The sequence below is a fragment of the Polyodon spathula genome, chromosome 2 (assembly GCF_017654505.1).
Source record: "Polyodon spathula isolate WHYD16114869_AA chromosome 2, ASM1765450v1, whole genome shotgun sequence".
NCBI classification, from domain to species: domain Eukaryota; kingdom Metazoa; phylum Chordata; class Actinopteri; order Acipenseriformes; family Polyodontidae; genus Polyodon; species Polyodon spathula.
In genome coordinates this window covers 82,400,526-82,417,373 of record NC_054535.1, presented here as the reverse complement: position 1 = coordinate 82,417,373, position 16,848 = coordinate 82,400,526, and the positions used below count along the sequence as shown (strand labels likewise).

Here is a 16,848-nt window from a genome sequence, read left to right as displayed (position 1 = left end):
TTTAAATGAGTCCCTTTCAGTGGAAAATGTGTACCTCCAGGTGTAGCTATAATTTCGGGTGCACACTGGGGGCATTGTGGACAGTAATAGCAGTGTACGCTTCAGCTTTTTATGTTCTGGCTGCCATTAGGTCAGCAGTAACTATTTCAGCTATTTCTAGTCATACCAAATGTTGCCAACTAATTGTGATTCATAAGTAGCACTGCAGTGTTTTTTTAAATTACAGTACTTGATCATTGCTATTAGGTGTTACTTAATAATTATAACTAGAACTGTTACTAAGTATGCTGACGAGACAGACCAGAGTAGCTGGCCAATGAGTTTTCTCTTTATTAGTCCCTGGATAGTGACTTCAAATGTTTTCCATGTGTAATTTAACAAGCACTATGATAGTTGGCTCTACAGAGCCCAGGTGATGGGAGGCGTGCCCATTACTGTGCACCACTAAGTCAAGAAGCCCATTCCAAGAACAAAGCAGGTGGAACAGCAGTGAAATCTCGATCCCATTCTAGGTGGAAGTCGTCTTTTCACTGTCTCCAGATCCATATTAGGAATTAGAGGAACATATTACTTTTTAGAAAAACTAGAACAGAAGATCCTTATGGTACAAATGACCTATCTCAGTGTGCAGGCTGCCGTTTTAAAAAGTTATGACGTTTCCTTAAGGTATGTTCTCCTAAATGAGATGAGAAACTGTGGAATTATCTGAGGGTTTGGTAGGTTGCTTCCCTTGGTAACCTGCATTTTTCTTTGTTTTTGCAGGGCAGTCCCCCACTGCTGGTTCCAACTACAATGACCAGTAAGTATTTTGTCTGATCAATGTAATATTCTTACATGCTATTGCTATTTGGTTTTGTTTTGTCACACAGCAAAGAATCATTATCCGGACCAATAGATCATGATTTTTTCAGTATTGAAATTCATTCCTGTACTACTTAGTGATCAAATTTGACGTTACCGGGTAAATGTCCACAATGAAGTATTTCCAGTACTTGTTGGAGAACGAAGTATACATGCATAGTCTTGTTTGCACTTATGAGCTACAGTTATTTCTCAGATAAAGGCTACTTTTTCATGTATCCACAAGCCATGAGAAAATATGGGGTGTGGGGCATTTTTTATTATTTAAAGTATGTAAAACAGTGCCTTTTTATTCTAAGTTGTGGAAAGGAAGGCACTTAAATTCTCCTATAGCCACTGCAAGGTGAGTTTGACACTGATAAATCTGTACCATAGACACTCAGTTTTTCAGAAAATCAGTGGCCTTCAGTGTTGTGTATTTATTATTTTCTTTGCACTCCTAAGTCTTGGTGTAATTCTTGCTTCACACAAACCTTTTCAGTGCTCTTGAGGCCACCCTACTGCTAAAGCATACTTGGTGGTTTTGGCTACAGCTCCATTCAAAAAAGCTGGCAGGGATAAGGGATAAGGACATGAACAGAATTCTGGACTTTCTAATCTCGGGGGTCATTTGTGTATCTGCATAGAAGAACAAGAACAACAAAAAACATTTTCTCAACTAATTCCTGTGCAGTATCTAAGAATGCAATAGGTCCCTGTTTGAAAACATAGCACTAAACCTTCATAAGCAATAACAAATAGTGCACTGCAGGATTCCGCAAAGAAGGAACATTTAAAATGTCTTACAGGTTTTAATTGTCATTAATTAACCACAACTTCAAAAAGACTCAATCTTGATTTTAAGGTAAAACTTAAGTAGTTTTACACTGATGAAGGCACTTGGTCACTTTCAAGTTTGACCTTTTTCTCCAATTAACCCTTCCTTCCTTCCCTCCTTCCATGACTCTAGAGTGGGATTGTAGGTGGATTTATATGGTAGGGTGCTCATAACTGTCATTAAAGCCGGGTGTTGGCATGAGGCCGTGGAGACTGGACTTTTCCAAGCCGGGCGTACACATCTTGCCTTTCAGCATTCTGGTTGTTAAACCCTGTCTTAATGCTACTTTTAATGACAACCTTGAATGAGTTTATCACTGTGTAGGCAAGATGATGACAAGAAGAATTGCATTGCTGTTTCAAAGAGTAATTTGCACATAGCAATAGTAACCCAGAGGATAAAATATGACATTGCCACTGCTAATGAATGTATCCAGTTTTTAAATTGAACGAGACGGGCAGGTTAGGCTGAGTGCCTATCCAGGGTTATACAACATGTCAGTAGTAATGCTGAGATTATATAATTACTTCAGTCTCCAATTATTAGACACCGTTACTTAGAGTAAGTAACGGGGTTCCGAAAAATCTAGCATTATACGTCCCCACGTGTTGCTACAACTGTTTAAATACGTGGCTGTATTTTTTTCTTTTCATTGTTAACATCCTGACAACCTTTTACACTTATAACTTTAAAGTCTGTTTCAAAGCTCTTTTCAAAATGGCCGCTCCAGTGCACTGATAGTGTAAGGATTAATGCCCACATTGTCAGACAGGTAACAGCAGTGATGATCCATGATGTAATTCAGAACAGAATGCCAGAGCACTTCTTCTTTTTTTTTTTTTTTGAGTGGCCATTTTGAATAGAGCTTTGAAACGGACTTTAAATTGATAAATGTAAAAGATGTTAACAATTAAAGAAAAATTACAGGTATGTTATTTAAACAGTTGTAGCAACACATGGGGATGTATAACGCTATATTTTTCTGAACCCTGCTACTTACTCTTTTTAGATCGCCTGAAAATTTTTTTATTTGTTCTCACTTTGTAAATTTACTGTCTTTATTATTTTACATATTGGCATGAGGAAGTACTGTAGTTCATACAGCTGCAGGTCACAGACTGCCTCCTTGGATTGCTGCAAACTATTGGACATCATAAATTCCAGTCTGAGTTTCTTTGTTACCACAAACCTTTGTGAATCAGAGCCTTTGCATGCCAGAGCAGAGGCTGTTTACCCCCCACCCCCTTTAAATGTTCCTTTTTGTATGAAGAAAGTACCACATAAAATGCAAGTTTAGATGTCAAAACAGGGTGTCCCAGATAACAATACATTATTGTTTATCTAAACACCAAATGGTTGAGGAGAATAAGGGAAGTGGTCTTCTTTGGACCTAAATTGTTCCATAATAGAGGGTCTACAGTTGTTGTTGTTGTTGTAGTGGAAATTTCTGATACAGGATACTTAGGATAAGAGCCCAGAAGGTGTTGGAACAGTTATTGGACGCAGTGCAGGTATAGTTGTTCTTTTACTTTTAGTAAAGTTATTTGCTCTTGGAAGAAGCCCAAGTTATTATAACAGAAAGAAAGCTGTCTGGCAAAATCCATAGAGGCAGGCTAATAGACGGTTGTAACATGTGAATTATTTTCTTAGGTTCCAGCTATGACAATTCATTATTTTTCCTCTTTTAGAAAAAAACAAAATGAATTGAGGAATGGTGGAATTGTAATTGTATAGGTTGTGGTATAGTTGTGTGAAATTCAAAAGTTACTTTTGACATTCCTCTGCTTTCACACTGTAACATTGCGATTAAAAATTCAGCTACTGCATGTTAAGTTTATTTTCCCAGAAGGCAGGTTAACTTTGTATTTTAAAAAGTATGAAAAATATACCAAAACAGTATCACAATTACACTTAAGAAAATAAAAATAAAGTTTAGTCTGTAAAAATTTACTAGACGCTGGGTTTTACCAGGAAAATAAACCCAAAATAGATTCTTCTGTTTCTCCACATCTTATAAATGGCCTTACTTACGTGCAGAATAAGTCTTACAAATGTTCCTCTGTTCAAGCTGTTCACCAGAGCAACATACTTGGCTCCATTCAATGAAATGTTAGCGCCTTGTTCTTTATGCTTTCCTTTCTGTGCCACCTATATGAGGTGCAGCTAATGAACTTAAATCAGAAATCTGGTTTCTATTAAAACACATTACAGCTGCTAGGTTTAGGTAGATCACTCTTTATCAAGTATCTTACAGAAACGTCAGTCACTGTTACTGCTACTCCTTTCTGTGGTCTTAGATGACTTGATTAAAATAGCTCAACTAAAAATGAATGTAGGTGAATTCTAACAAATTCAGAACTACTAGTCTGTGAAATAATGAAAGGTTTATGAAATACAGTTTTTAAATAAATGCTAATTTTAAGATATATTATATCCAAGTATGTAAAACTGCAGTTAATTTTTGCATTGGTGCTGGGCCTGTAAACATGAGGTGGTGAACTGGTTTACTATGTGCTATTTTCTGCTTTCTAAAGTGTTTTAATTTTGTCTCTTCAGATTTGAAAAATCTGAATAAAAAACAAACAAGTCATTCCCAGTTGCAGTGCAATTGTTACCACATGTCATATTTACTTCAAAATACTTGAGGGCCTGGCAGTGACACCTTCTCTTGGCAGCTATGGTTATTTAGATTAAATAATGGAAGTGTTGAAAAACAAAATAAATAAATAATGATAATTTGTTACTAAAGAAAAAATCTGGTTATGTTTTTAAATATGGAGTTCTGTGATACAGATCTGGAGAACAGCTTAAACTACAATATCATTTGAACTTATTTATTATTTGATGTGGGATATGAATTAGAATTGGGAGTATTTGTTTTCTTGTTTTAATCTTTCTTGACTTCACACCTATTTGAATGTAATTTATCTTCTACTAGTTATGCTATTTATGTTTCTATCAATATATTATGCAAGGGAATTAAACCATATTTTTCTTTTTATTGTCATAAAACAATTTATCATAGAATTGTGATTATTACAGTGTGTTTGATTTTACAGAACACAGAATAAAACATCAGTCGTGCCGGCCAATTTATGGTGTAAAATATTTTTGCAGCTTGAACTTAAGTGCAATGTCACATATCTGATTTATTTCTGTTCTCCCTGCTCTGTATGTCCTTGGCTTTTGCAGTTTGTCTCGTTGCAGCGTGGCAGAGCCCTCAGTTGATCTTGTAAAATGCTTGGAGGTTAGCACATTGCAGCATGATGTGTATCTCCACAAGCTGCTGGCCAATATAAACATGGCCCTGCTTCCGATGACTGAGAAATCAGGCTCAGTAGAGTGCTAGCCAGAAAGAAATTTGACATTCACCTTGTTTTACATCGACAGCGTAATAATTCAAGGAATAAGAGTATTAAGGACAGCAGCAGAAGAGGAGAGAAACCAGGTTTACATACCATAACTGAAAAACGATGTATGGACGTACATACGCAATCTTTCATACATACTCTGATGTTGATCAAAACTACACCAGTTCATGTCAATCCCTCTAATATACAGAGTAAGTAAGTTTACCACATCAACGCACCATACCTCACAAACGGTAGGGCATAGGAAGGTGAAATTTCACATTTATATCTATAACTAATCATGACTCAAACTTTGTGCATAAAGTGAACGTACAGTAGATGTTATGATTCATATCTTTGCAAATGCTGGTTTGCTCATTATGACCACAGTACTCTACAGTGATTTATTTGATGTTCAAAACATTTTAATAAACTTGTTTGTATTTTAGTTGCTTTTGTTCTGACGGTGAACCAAACATTGCAATTTGTTGATACGTTTACCAACATACCAGTGTCACATTTTAACAGCTATGCTCACAAATAATCTGGTGTTTGTCAGAATGCTTTGAAATTTAATCTCCTCTAACTGTTGTACATCAGCAATATTTAAAACACTGTATTTTTCTCAATAAGGTGTATTCCCAGTGCTGTACTGTTACAAAATGCTATCTGATATCATAAATCATGATACTATACAGCTGGACTCAATACTATACTTTCTTTTACAGGTGTGGAAAATAGATTACAGCTACTTTTGTTGAGTTTCCATTTGGAAAAATCATGTCTTATTTAAAGGAACATCTCCAATCTTCCACAACGGGGGATTCCAATAAGCTGTCTAATGAATAATGCAGTCCTCTGTTTCAGTTAGTGGAATTTAGATTTTTTTTTTTTTTCACAGCTTGTAAAGTCTTTGGGCTGTCATATGAATATCTGAATTGTACTTGCATGGAAACTTTCCATTTTACTTCCATTTGCTGGTAAAGCTCCATTTTGTTTGTTCGAATAGTCACAAATTTCAAAAAAGCTAAAGTTTTTGAAGTTTTGGGTGTTTGGGTAGGCTTACCATCTGCAGAGAGGATTTATAATCATAATTAAAATACGGTACATAAAGCTGAGTCTTTAAAACAATAATAATAATAATAATAATAATAATAATAATAATAATAATAATAATAATAATAATACTAATAAGAATATAGACCTAGTGCTTGTTCCCTTGTTCTATTAAGGTATTTCTTAACAGAACAAGGTAACAAGCACTAGGTCTTTCTCCTCAATTAAGTCTGAGTTAAGCAGCCACAACAGTGACTTATTGTGTGCTTTGAAAGGACTGGCTGGCTGTTGGGTCGAGAGCTGGAATCTCAGATTGAAGAAGACAAGAAAATGAAAGCATTGTGGCCCCGGAGGAAGTTTGTATGTAAAACAGACTGCTTTAATTAAAGAAAAGAAAAAGCATATTGGGGAACAAACATCCATCAATCAGAAAGCATAATAAACATATTCACATACCTCACGATAGTGTGAGCTCAGTTTTCCTGTTCTGTTTTCAGAGGACTTTTAAAGCATCTCAAGCATTCAAAGAGTCATACAGTTCAAAGTAGAACGATGTCAGAATGAGATTAGGAGGGAGAACTTTATTAACACTGTCAATGGCCGCCTTTTCTGTCAGAATTAAAGTACATTTTTGTATCATAACAATTTTATTTATTTTGTACATGATATGCAAATATTTTAAATGCAACTCTATGTAGTAACTGCTGCATCCTGATACAGTACTGCAGCTCACACGTTCTGGTTGCAGCTAGACAATGGAGTGAGTTTGAACTACAACACATGATTAGGTGGCAGGAAACAACCATTTCAAATATCTGTATAATATCCCAAATTAAAGTGTGAAAAACAAGCCGTTAATGCTGTGTGGCAGATCATCCAAGTTTAAAAGTATATCTCATTAAATAATACAATAAGAGTTGTGCCCAAAACAGAAGCAGCACCCCCCCCCCCCCCACAATTACATCTATTTCATTTTGTGTTGTGTTTTTCATCCTATGCTACACCATCTATTAATATTCATTCAGTGGTTGGGAAACAATCTACGTGTGTTGAATGCACAGAAAATACCCCCCACCTGACCTTTGCAAAGCACGGACTGTCCCACAAGGTTTCTCCCTTGCCATGTTCTTTAAAACCTGGAGATACTCCACCTACCAAAGGGAAACCAACCACAATCCTCCGTGTTGGCAGGCAAAGATCAGTCCACACCAGTCAGTGGAAGTTCAGATGTTTAAGCTGTAATTACTTTCCAGACACACATTCCTGGTACACTGCATCTCTATTTATCCTTAACAAGTCTGTGTACAATTACATGCACCATAATATGTGTTCATTAAATTTGAGTTGTACTACATAAAAATGTTTAATTAGCGTGGCCCACACAAGGTCATAAGAATTATCACTGCTTTTTTGGCATTTTTTTTTTTAAATTATTATTTCTAGTGCCTTTTTTGTAGTGTTTTGTTGTTTCTGGTAAACAACGTTTTGGGGGTATTAGAGGTACAGTTTTGTTTCTCATATACCTGTCGATTTATCATGATAAATTAAATGAATCAAGTAATCTAAAGTGCATTTCTAGAAGCATCATGCAAAATCCCTTTCTCTGCTACCTTGAGGTTTGGCGAAAGAGTAACCAAGTTATTTTATTACATTGGACACATTTAATGATCACCTGGTCACTACTGAAATTACAAAAGGCATTTCTGGTTTTGTGTAGTGTATGTATTTGGGATAAACCACTGGATTTTTAGTCCTCAAATCGTTTGTATAATAGTATTTTGTTGTTGCTTTTAAATAGAGTCCTGACCTTGCAGGTGGCTCTGTGCAGAGACCTTGATTGGTTTATATTATCTCTCCCCTATACTGATATGAGTGTATCTGCTGGTGCACTGGAGCCCTTTTTAATGAGACATTGCGTTCTGTTTAATTAAAATACCAAGCAGGAGCCAATTTGATGGCAGTTGTGTGCAGAGGGATTGACTTACAAATATAAGTTCTCCAAGTAAAAATGCAAAGCTGAAATAATTTTTGGCTGTGAAAAACTGGAAGTCTTCAATTACAAACTGTGTGATAAATCAGTCATCTTAACATGACAGTTGGGTATAACCACATTTTATTTGTGAAAACAAGGCCAGGCTGGTTGAAAACATTGATTCGGCATACTGGGCACTCTCAGAGATGGTTACTATGTGACGAGAGAACAAAAGATTTTTGTATGTGACAGTTGCGTGTTCACCCCATACTGAAACATTTACTTTGCATAAGTATAACACATTTGCAAAATTCCTTTGGAAACGTTTGTAAATTGATTTAAACTGCACCTATTAAGCAATTATAGTTTAGGGTTTCTTTAACTTTTTTTTTTTTTTTTTTTTATGTACATGCTAACTTTTTTAAAGCCACTGGATTCCTCCCAGTGGGACTGTAACATAGTCTAACATAAAATTATCAGATTTGTTCTGCAGTGTGCCAACATATGGGTTAATATACAATTATATTATAAATAGAACATGATAAAGCCTTAGAGTTGATTTAAAACCCCTTTTCAATTTCGGCTATTGGGCTGTGTTGATGTCTATACATATTAAACACAGACATATTAAAGTGTGAAAAACAAATGTGACTTAAATATATGGACCTGCTTTTATGAAACAGACTGGGATTGCTGATATATATGGATGAATGAATGCTTTGGCAATATACCCATTGGTCTCTTCCTTTGGGTGTAAAAGACCATGCAGCATAAAGGGCAGTTTTATACAAAGGAGGGAACCATGATAATCTGGGACTTTGACATCTGCAGATATATTTGATAGAATTCATTTGTGTTTTTCAAAGCGATGAGTTCCGTGAAGAAGGCTTCTGTCAGCCATACCGGGGGATCGCATGTGCTCGATTCATTGGAAACACAACCATTTACGTGGACTCCCTTCAGATGCAAGGGGAAATTGAAAACCGAATCACAGGTAGGAATTACATGCTTCTGGCCAAACACTTACCATATTTACCTGGTCCCATGCAAATGCAGGCATTATCTACTTCATTTCTAATGAAGAGTATCATATTTTGCATTATTGATATTACACACACACACACACACACCACACCACACACACACACACACACACACACACACACATATATATATATATATATATGTGTGTGTGTGTGTGTGTGTGTGTGTGTGTGTAGTACACTAAAATGTGCAGTTAAAGTTAAGTTTCAAGTGTTGTCACTTGTTAACGCCAACAATGTAAGACAATAGCAGACATGTTTTTGTATAATGAATAGGAAAGCACAAGTGTACATCTGAATCAACCATCAAATGCTTCCTTATATTAAAGTACTTTGATTTGTATTAACTGTATTGGTTGTTATATTAGGTTTACATGGAGAAGAGAGACACCTTGAGGCGAACTAAGGAATTACAATACTATATAGTTGTAAGCCACACTGAACCTGCATAAAGCCTTGGATTGTTTAGAATAAATATTCAACAAAATTAATGAATTGGTGGCTCTGGTAGATTTTATAGATGTAGGTTTTAGAACATGAAACAAACAAGGCATTTATTATTCTTGTTTTTTGCCTCTGGTCTTTTTTTGTGCAGCTGCATTCACTATGATCGGCACCTCGACCCATCTGTCTGACCAGTGTTCCCAGTTTGCGATCCCCTCGTTCTGCCACTACGTGTTCCCGCTGTGTGACGAGCGCTCACGCACCCCCAGGCAGCGGGAGCTGTGCCGTGATGAGTGCGAGGCGCTGGAGAACGACCTGTGCCGGACAGAGTACATGATCGCTCGCTCAAACCCCCTCATCCTCATGCAGCTCCAGCTGCCAAAGTGTGAGGAGCTGCCACTACCCGACACCCTGGAGGCAGCCAACTGCATGAGGATCGGCATCCCCGCGGAGAAACTGGGAAGATGTAAGTGCCACCAACTTCTGAGTCTTGTACATTCGCAAATATATCTATATATTTTTTATTCAAAACTGTGATAGCAACAATGTTATTAACATCATGAACTAGGTGCAAGGTAGGGAGCCTTGTTTTTGTGCAGGCTGTAAAAGGTTATATGTTTAGGTTTATTCCACAGTAGATGAAGAACTAGATTAGCGATCAACTTTCAACTGTATAGGTTTCCACAGCTGAATACATTTCCTAAAGTTGGTGGGAAAATGCCCTACCTGTTTCTTACCAGGTATACTGTATTTACTCAACATATATCTTATCTGGTTGTATATGTTTAATGTATTAAATTGTATTAAATTGTGTGTTTGTGTTTGGTGGGGGGGAGGGGGGGAGGGGTGTTATTACCTGTCATTTTTTTAATTCAAGATGCTTATTTTTAACTAATCAAAGAAGGTGTTTTTGTGAATATATATTTTGTAATTCAACACTTCTCACTAAAAATCCTTGTGAAAGATCCTCCCACAGATCACAAGTGTTACAATGGCAGTGGAGCTGATTACAGAGGTACAGTCAGCGTCACCAAGTCTGGGTACAAGTGCCAGCGCTGGCACACCCAGTTCCCTCACAGTCACCAGCACACTGGTGTGGAGTTCCCTGAGCTGGGGGGAGGGCACAACTACTGCCGCAACCCTGGAGGTCAGATGCAGGGCCCCTGGTGCTTCACACAGAATGAGAATGTGCGAGTGGAACTATGCGACATTCCTGCATGCAGTAAGTAGACAGGGATAAAAGAGGAGCGCATGATCAGACACGGAGCTGGCAGCTTTTCTTCATTGAGCTTATTTGGTATGCCTGCTATGCCCGTCATACTCTAACCTAATTAGGACTGACCTTCTGATTTAACAGTTGATATCAGTTAAGCCACTTTTCTAGCTCACAAAATGTACTGTTGTACACAAAAGCAGCCCTTAGGGGTAATTGGCACTGATTTTGAACTTGCTTTCCTGTCAGAAGCAAGGATTATTGGCTGTTTAAAAGGAGCTCTATTTCTGTCTATTTGAAGATGACTGGGCTGCTTGCCCAGTCCATACTGGAGTATGGGTTAACTGCTATTACAATGGCAAGTAAACCATATATGGCCATTCTTCCACACTGCCACTAGGTGGGGACTTTGTAAATGCCAAGTAGACACAGCTTCCTCTCCATGTACATACACAAACGATAAGAGGAAAATTTAAACTGGCGATCACTGTTTTCATACATGTAAAAGTGTAATTAATTGTTTTAATCTAATGTTCCAGTTCTCTACCCTGTATTTCAGATCCCAGAGAAAACAGTAAAATGGAGATCCTTTACATTCTGATCCCTAGCATTGCCATCCCCTTGGTTATCGCTTGCCTGTTCTTCCTGGTCTGCATGTGCCGGAACAAACAGAAGGCAACCACAGACACTCCTCCACGCCGCCAGCTAATTGCGTCACCCAGCCAGGATATGGAGATGCCTCTCATTAACCAACATAAACACCAGGTAACATTAGAGAATTCTAACACGAGTCTACAATCACTAGCCTCTGTGAAGACTGCTCGGTTTCATCCAACCCCAGAAAATCAGCTTGTGGGAAAAAAAAAAAAGATAGCATTTGTTTTATTCTGGTAACTACTAAAATAATCATGTCTAAGGTACAGAAAGTACCAAATCTGCATTGGTATTATATCAATCTGTAGTGTTGGTAATCCAATGTTCTAAAATAATCTGTGCCTTATTTAAAACAATTAACATGTTTTGTACCATAAGTACCATTTTAATCTGGTGTACATCCAAGTTTGTTTCCTACGTTTTTAATTATTGTTCCACTGTGGGGCAGAAATGTTAAATGTGAGCCTCCAACGCTTTTTAATGTGATTTAACAGTTGTGCACAGAAAAAGCTTTTAGTGATAATTAGAGCTGTAGAGCAGTGGTACTCAACCCTGGCCCTGGAGATCGGTTCCAGTCCTGGTCTTTATTTCAAGCAGGTCCTAAATTAGATAACAGCTTCAATTAACTACATTAGACGCTTGGAGTAAAATCCTAGACTGGACTGGAACTTGAGGGCCCGCCGAGTACCACTGCTGTAGAGCGTTAATCCATTTGAAGTTATATTGTTTAATGATTTGAACTGGCTTTTCTGTCAAGAGGAAGGGCCGCGTGCCCGTTCCATACTGGAATATGGGTTAACTGCTATTACAATGGCAAGTAAACCATATATGGCCATTCTTCCACACTGCCACTAGGTGGGGACTTTGTACATGCCAAGTAGACACAGCTTCCTCTCCATGTACATACACAAATGATAAGAGGAAAATTTAAACTGGCGATCACTGTTTTCATACATGTAAAAGTGTAACTAATTGTTTTAATCTAATGTTCCAGTTCTCTACCCTGTATTTCAGATCCCAGAGAAAACAGTAAAATGGAGATCCTTTACAGTCTGATCCCTAGCATTGGATCTCCTTGGTTATCGCTTGCCTTTAGTACAGATGTTCCGTACTAAGTTGCGGACTAGTTAATATGGTACTGTCTCAGGGTCATCTCCAGCTGCGTGCTAACTTAGTGCCAATTGCAACGAAATAAAATGCGGAATAAAGTTGGCGACCTAGCTGATGCACAGCTTTAGTTCTGAACTCAGGATTAAGCTCTTTATTGTATTGTGCTACCAAACAGGAACGGGGGGACGACGACAGATAATTGACTCCAGTGAATCAGAAAACTGACATAAGTAGGCTAACCCCCAATTCAGTTTCGAAGCGGAAACAATCACAATATTGAAGGAGTATGTTTTAAATTGCATGGCTATAGCTTAACAATAAGAGGCTTCCACACTTAATATATTTTTTGCTTATGAATAGTTCAGTTTCATAAAAGTTGGCATTTTGGGATTTTTTATATTTGTTCCAGTTAATACGAGAAGTCTTTTTAGTCTACAGAAATTGCTGGACTGACTTAGTAACATGTTTTAGTATCCTAGAGGGCAACAGCAGTTACTTTGGGTTTGTTTCAATTGATAAAAATTAACATGCAGCGGACTGCCTTGAGCTGCTTAGTTCATTGCAATTGGTATTAACTTGCTTACTAGTATAGTACTGTCCTCTGTACTAACCATGGGATCTTCCCCAGTTATTACACTACTTTTAGGTTGTTGCAATTGACCCAGTGTGTGTAACTTGTTTGGGCAAAAGTTTAAGAAAACAATAAAGTACCCTATAATCAATATGCTGATTGAATCTGGTGTACATTGAAGTTTTTTCCACTATGGGTCAGAAATGTAAAACATGAGCCTTGATTGCTTTTTTGTGTGATTTAATGTACATTTTCTGTTTGTTGTTAAAGGTGTGTTTAACATTTTGTCAAAGTCCAATTGGTTCATATATTCTCTCTGTTTGCCCCCCCCCCCCCCCAGGGAAAACTGAAAGAAATCAATCTGTCCGCTGTGCGGTTCATGGAAGAGCTGGGAGAAGACCGATTTGGGAAGGTCTACAAGGGACACCTGTACAGCACAGCCCCTGGGGAGCAGACCCAAGTCATTGCCATCAAAACTGTAAAAGACAAAGCTGAGATGAGCCTGCGGGAGGAATTCAAGCATGAGGCCCTCATGAGGTCACGGCTCCAGCACCCCAACATAGTCTGTCTGCTTGGGCTGGTGACCAAGGAACAGCCCATGAGTATGATATTCAGCTACTCCGGCCATGGGGACCTCCACGAGTTCCTGGTGATGAGGTCACCACATTCTGACGTAGGCAGCACTGACGATGACAAGACAGTGAAATCAACTCTGGAGCCAGCAGATTTCTTACACATTGTGACTCAGGTTGCTGCAGGGATGGAGTACCTCTCCAGCCACCACATGGTCCACAAAGATCTTGCAACCAGAAACATTTTAGTATGTGATAAACTCAATGTGAAGATCTTAGACTTAGGGCTGTTTCGTGAAGTCTACTCAGCTGACTATAACAAACTGATAGGGAATAACCCTTTCCCTATTCGCTGGATGTCTCCAGAGGCTATTATGTATGGTCAGTTCTCAGTTGATTCAGATATTTGGTCCTACGGAGTGGTCTTATGGGAAATCTTCAGCTACGGGCTGCAGCCGTACTGTGGCTACTCCAACCAAGATGTTATAGAAATGGTCCGGAACCGCCAGGTGCTGCCCTGCCCAGATGACTGCCCTGCCTGGATATACACCCTGATGCTGGAGTGTTGGAACGAATTCCCTGCCAGAAGGCCAAGATTCAAAGATATCCACACCAGACTAAGGACATGGGAGAGCCTGTCCAATTACAACAGCTCCGCTCAGACCTCTGGTGCCAGTAACACCACCCAAACAAGCTCCATCAGCACCAGTCCTATCAGCAATGTCAGTGCTGCACGGTATGTTGGTCCAAAGCAGAAAACCCAACCTTTTCCACAGCCCCAATTCATCCCAATGAAGGGCCAGATTCGACCCATGCATCCACCTCCCCAGCTATACATCCCAATGAATGGTTATCAGCCTATGCCAGCCTATGGAGCCTACCTACAAAACTTCTACCCCATGCAGATCCCTATGCAGATGCCACCACAACAGATGCACCCACAAATGATACCCAAACCTGGGTCTCATCACAGTGGCAGCGGTTCCACCAGCACAGGCTATGTGACAACTGCCCCTTCAAACACTTCCATGACTGAGCGGGCCACTTTGCTTCCTGATGATTTAAATGCTGCAGAAGAAGGGAACTGTGTGGCAGATGAATTGTCCCAGACTGGCCCTCAAGATGAAGAAGTTTCAGTGCCGGAAACAGAGTTGCTGGGAGACATTGACGTTCTGCAGACAGACGATCCAGACATACAATCAGAAGCATAGAAAGTGCTACTACCCATGGCTAACTAATCCTTTTTGTGATGACAAAATACCTTATGTGAAGGGACTGAATGATGTTAGATATGTGCAGTCACCTGTCTTGACTTTTTTTTTTATTTCAATTCATGGCCGTGGGTGACATAAGAGATATCCCAAGTTGTTACAAGCAGTAGAAATATCTGCAGGTGCAAATGGTGGGCAGTACTTCTATCATACGTGTTGCATACCATTAGGGTAAGGTGTCTTTTTGTTTGTTTTTGTTTTTGTTTTGTTTTTTAAACTGTTGCTGTGCAACATAAAGCAATGCAATGATTTTTTTTTTTAAACTGCTTTTTTCAAGTTGTGTTGCAAGATAAAATACCTGAAAATCCACTGCGTATTGGAACTAATAGTGTCTTTACATTTGCATTTGCAATCTCTCAATTGGGGGAAAAAAAAAGACAAATGGATAAAGTCTCAATGGAGAAGGTTAAAAAAGAACTACGTCAAGATACTGCAAACAAATGAAATACTTTTTTTCTCCGGATTTATGGGAACAAAATGCAGATTGAAGGAATGAAGAATGCTAGTTTTATCCTGGATTTTATGTCATAAAATAATATAAACTCTGCAATGTTATGAAGCAAATGGCATCAAAGAACAATGAAATGTTTTGGAATAAGGACAGATCGCTGCTCAGGATGTCAGAGAAGCATAGTCCTTGGAAGTAAAATCTCAATACCATCTGCATGACGAATGTAATGAGTTTCCAAGCAGTTGAACAGAGTGCAAAGGCTTTAACATCCAATGATTGTACTGATAATGATGCAATTTGTATATTGATGTGTTGCTTCTTATTATTAGAAACCCTGTACAGACTTGTAATTTATGTTTTTATTATCTGAATAACTTTCTCTTTGAAGTATTCTGATTTATTTTTTTTTGTTTGGGGGGGGGAGAATATTGTAATTTAAATGTTTGCTCTGTCTTCTTTGGTTGGAGTTTATTAAATGTTATTACCTTTATTTTACTGTTGGCAAAAAGGTCCTTACATTTTCAATATGATTTTTGTAAACCTCACAGAAGTGATAATATCTTTGTATCCAGCTCACAATTTAGCCGTATATTTTGTACATCCAGCCACATGGAGTATCCAATAAAGTCATACAATATATACGTTTCTACTGAGTGTGTATCTGTGATATTGATATATCTAAGAATTGTTGCTAATTTCAGTCCTCATTGTAACTGAGTTCCCCAGTTTAATGTAATGTAAATGCTGTGAGCTTTACAAAAAGAGGCAATTGATTGCCAAAAAGGTGGCAGAAGAAAAGATAAAATCCAAACAAAAGCTGGCTTTTTAAACAAAGGCTTAAAAACTGGAAGCCTAACAATCCCCAGACTGAGGCTGCAGGCAGCGTGTGGTTTCTGGTGAAGCAGAGTGCACAGAAGGCTGAACTGTGGAAGAATGTTCACCCAGTCATATTTTAGTGTAAATTTAACATGATTTGGGGACTTTACAACTTGAGAAATGTATAGCGTGGCAAATGTATTATTTAACAGTCATTGGTCCAACTAACAGATCATTTTAGATGATAAAAGAAAATGACAAAAACAACAACAAAGACAATTGGGGGGGAAAAAACATTTAAACCCCGTTCACACTTGCGATTTCAGGCGGCCAAGGGACACCTCAGGGATGCCTTTTCTCATATGTGAACGCTCCAAAAAAGAAAAGGCAGCCTAGGGCTGGCCCAGATTTAGGCAGCTGTTTCGATGTGGCCCAGGGCCTGCAATCAAAGACCAGGACTGGCCTTTACATATGTATGAACACAAAGCAGGCTAGGGCCGGCCTTTTCGTATCACATGACCAATGTGGTTACGTGCCTCAGTAGACATTCCCACGTGCGTGAAAGGTAAATAGAAAACTGAATCTGTGCTAGGCAAGACGGCAGTGGATCAATATTGAATGGTAATTATTTCTACATCATACAACTT

At 38.4% G+C, this 16,848-nt stretch overlaps 1 protein-coding gene across 2 annotated transcripts in view; it reads left to right on the top strand.

Moving 5' to 3' along the window:
• LOC121302206 (tyrosine-protein kinase transmembrane receptor ROR2-like) overlaps positions 1-16,528 on the top strand; it is an 86,505-nt gene extending 69,977 nt beyond the window's left edge. The window contains exons 4-9 of one of the 2 annotated variants that reach the window (XM_041232033.1): positions 763-799; positions 8,923-9,050; positions 9,695-10,009; positions 10,508-10,765; positions 11,316-11,521; positions 13,432-16,528. In XM_041232033.1, coding sequence (XP_041087967.1) covers positions 763-799; positions 8,923-9,050; positions 9,695-10,009; positions 10,508-10,765; positions 11,316-11,521; positions 13,432-14,874 — 2,387 coding nt within the window. In that variant the 3' untranslated portion in view covers positions 14,875-16,528. The remainder of the gene's footprint in view (positions 1-762; positions 800-8,922; positions 9,051-9,694; positions 10,010-10,507; positions 10,766-11,315; positions 11,522-13,431) is intronic. The other variant, XM_041232041.1, reaches the window with a different exon arrangement.
• Positions 16,529-16,848: the final 320 nt, after the last annotated feature.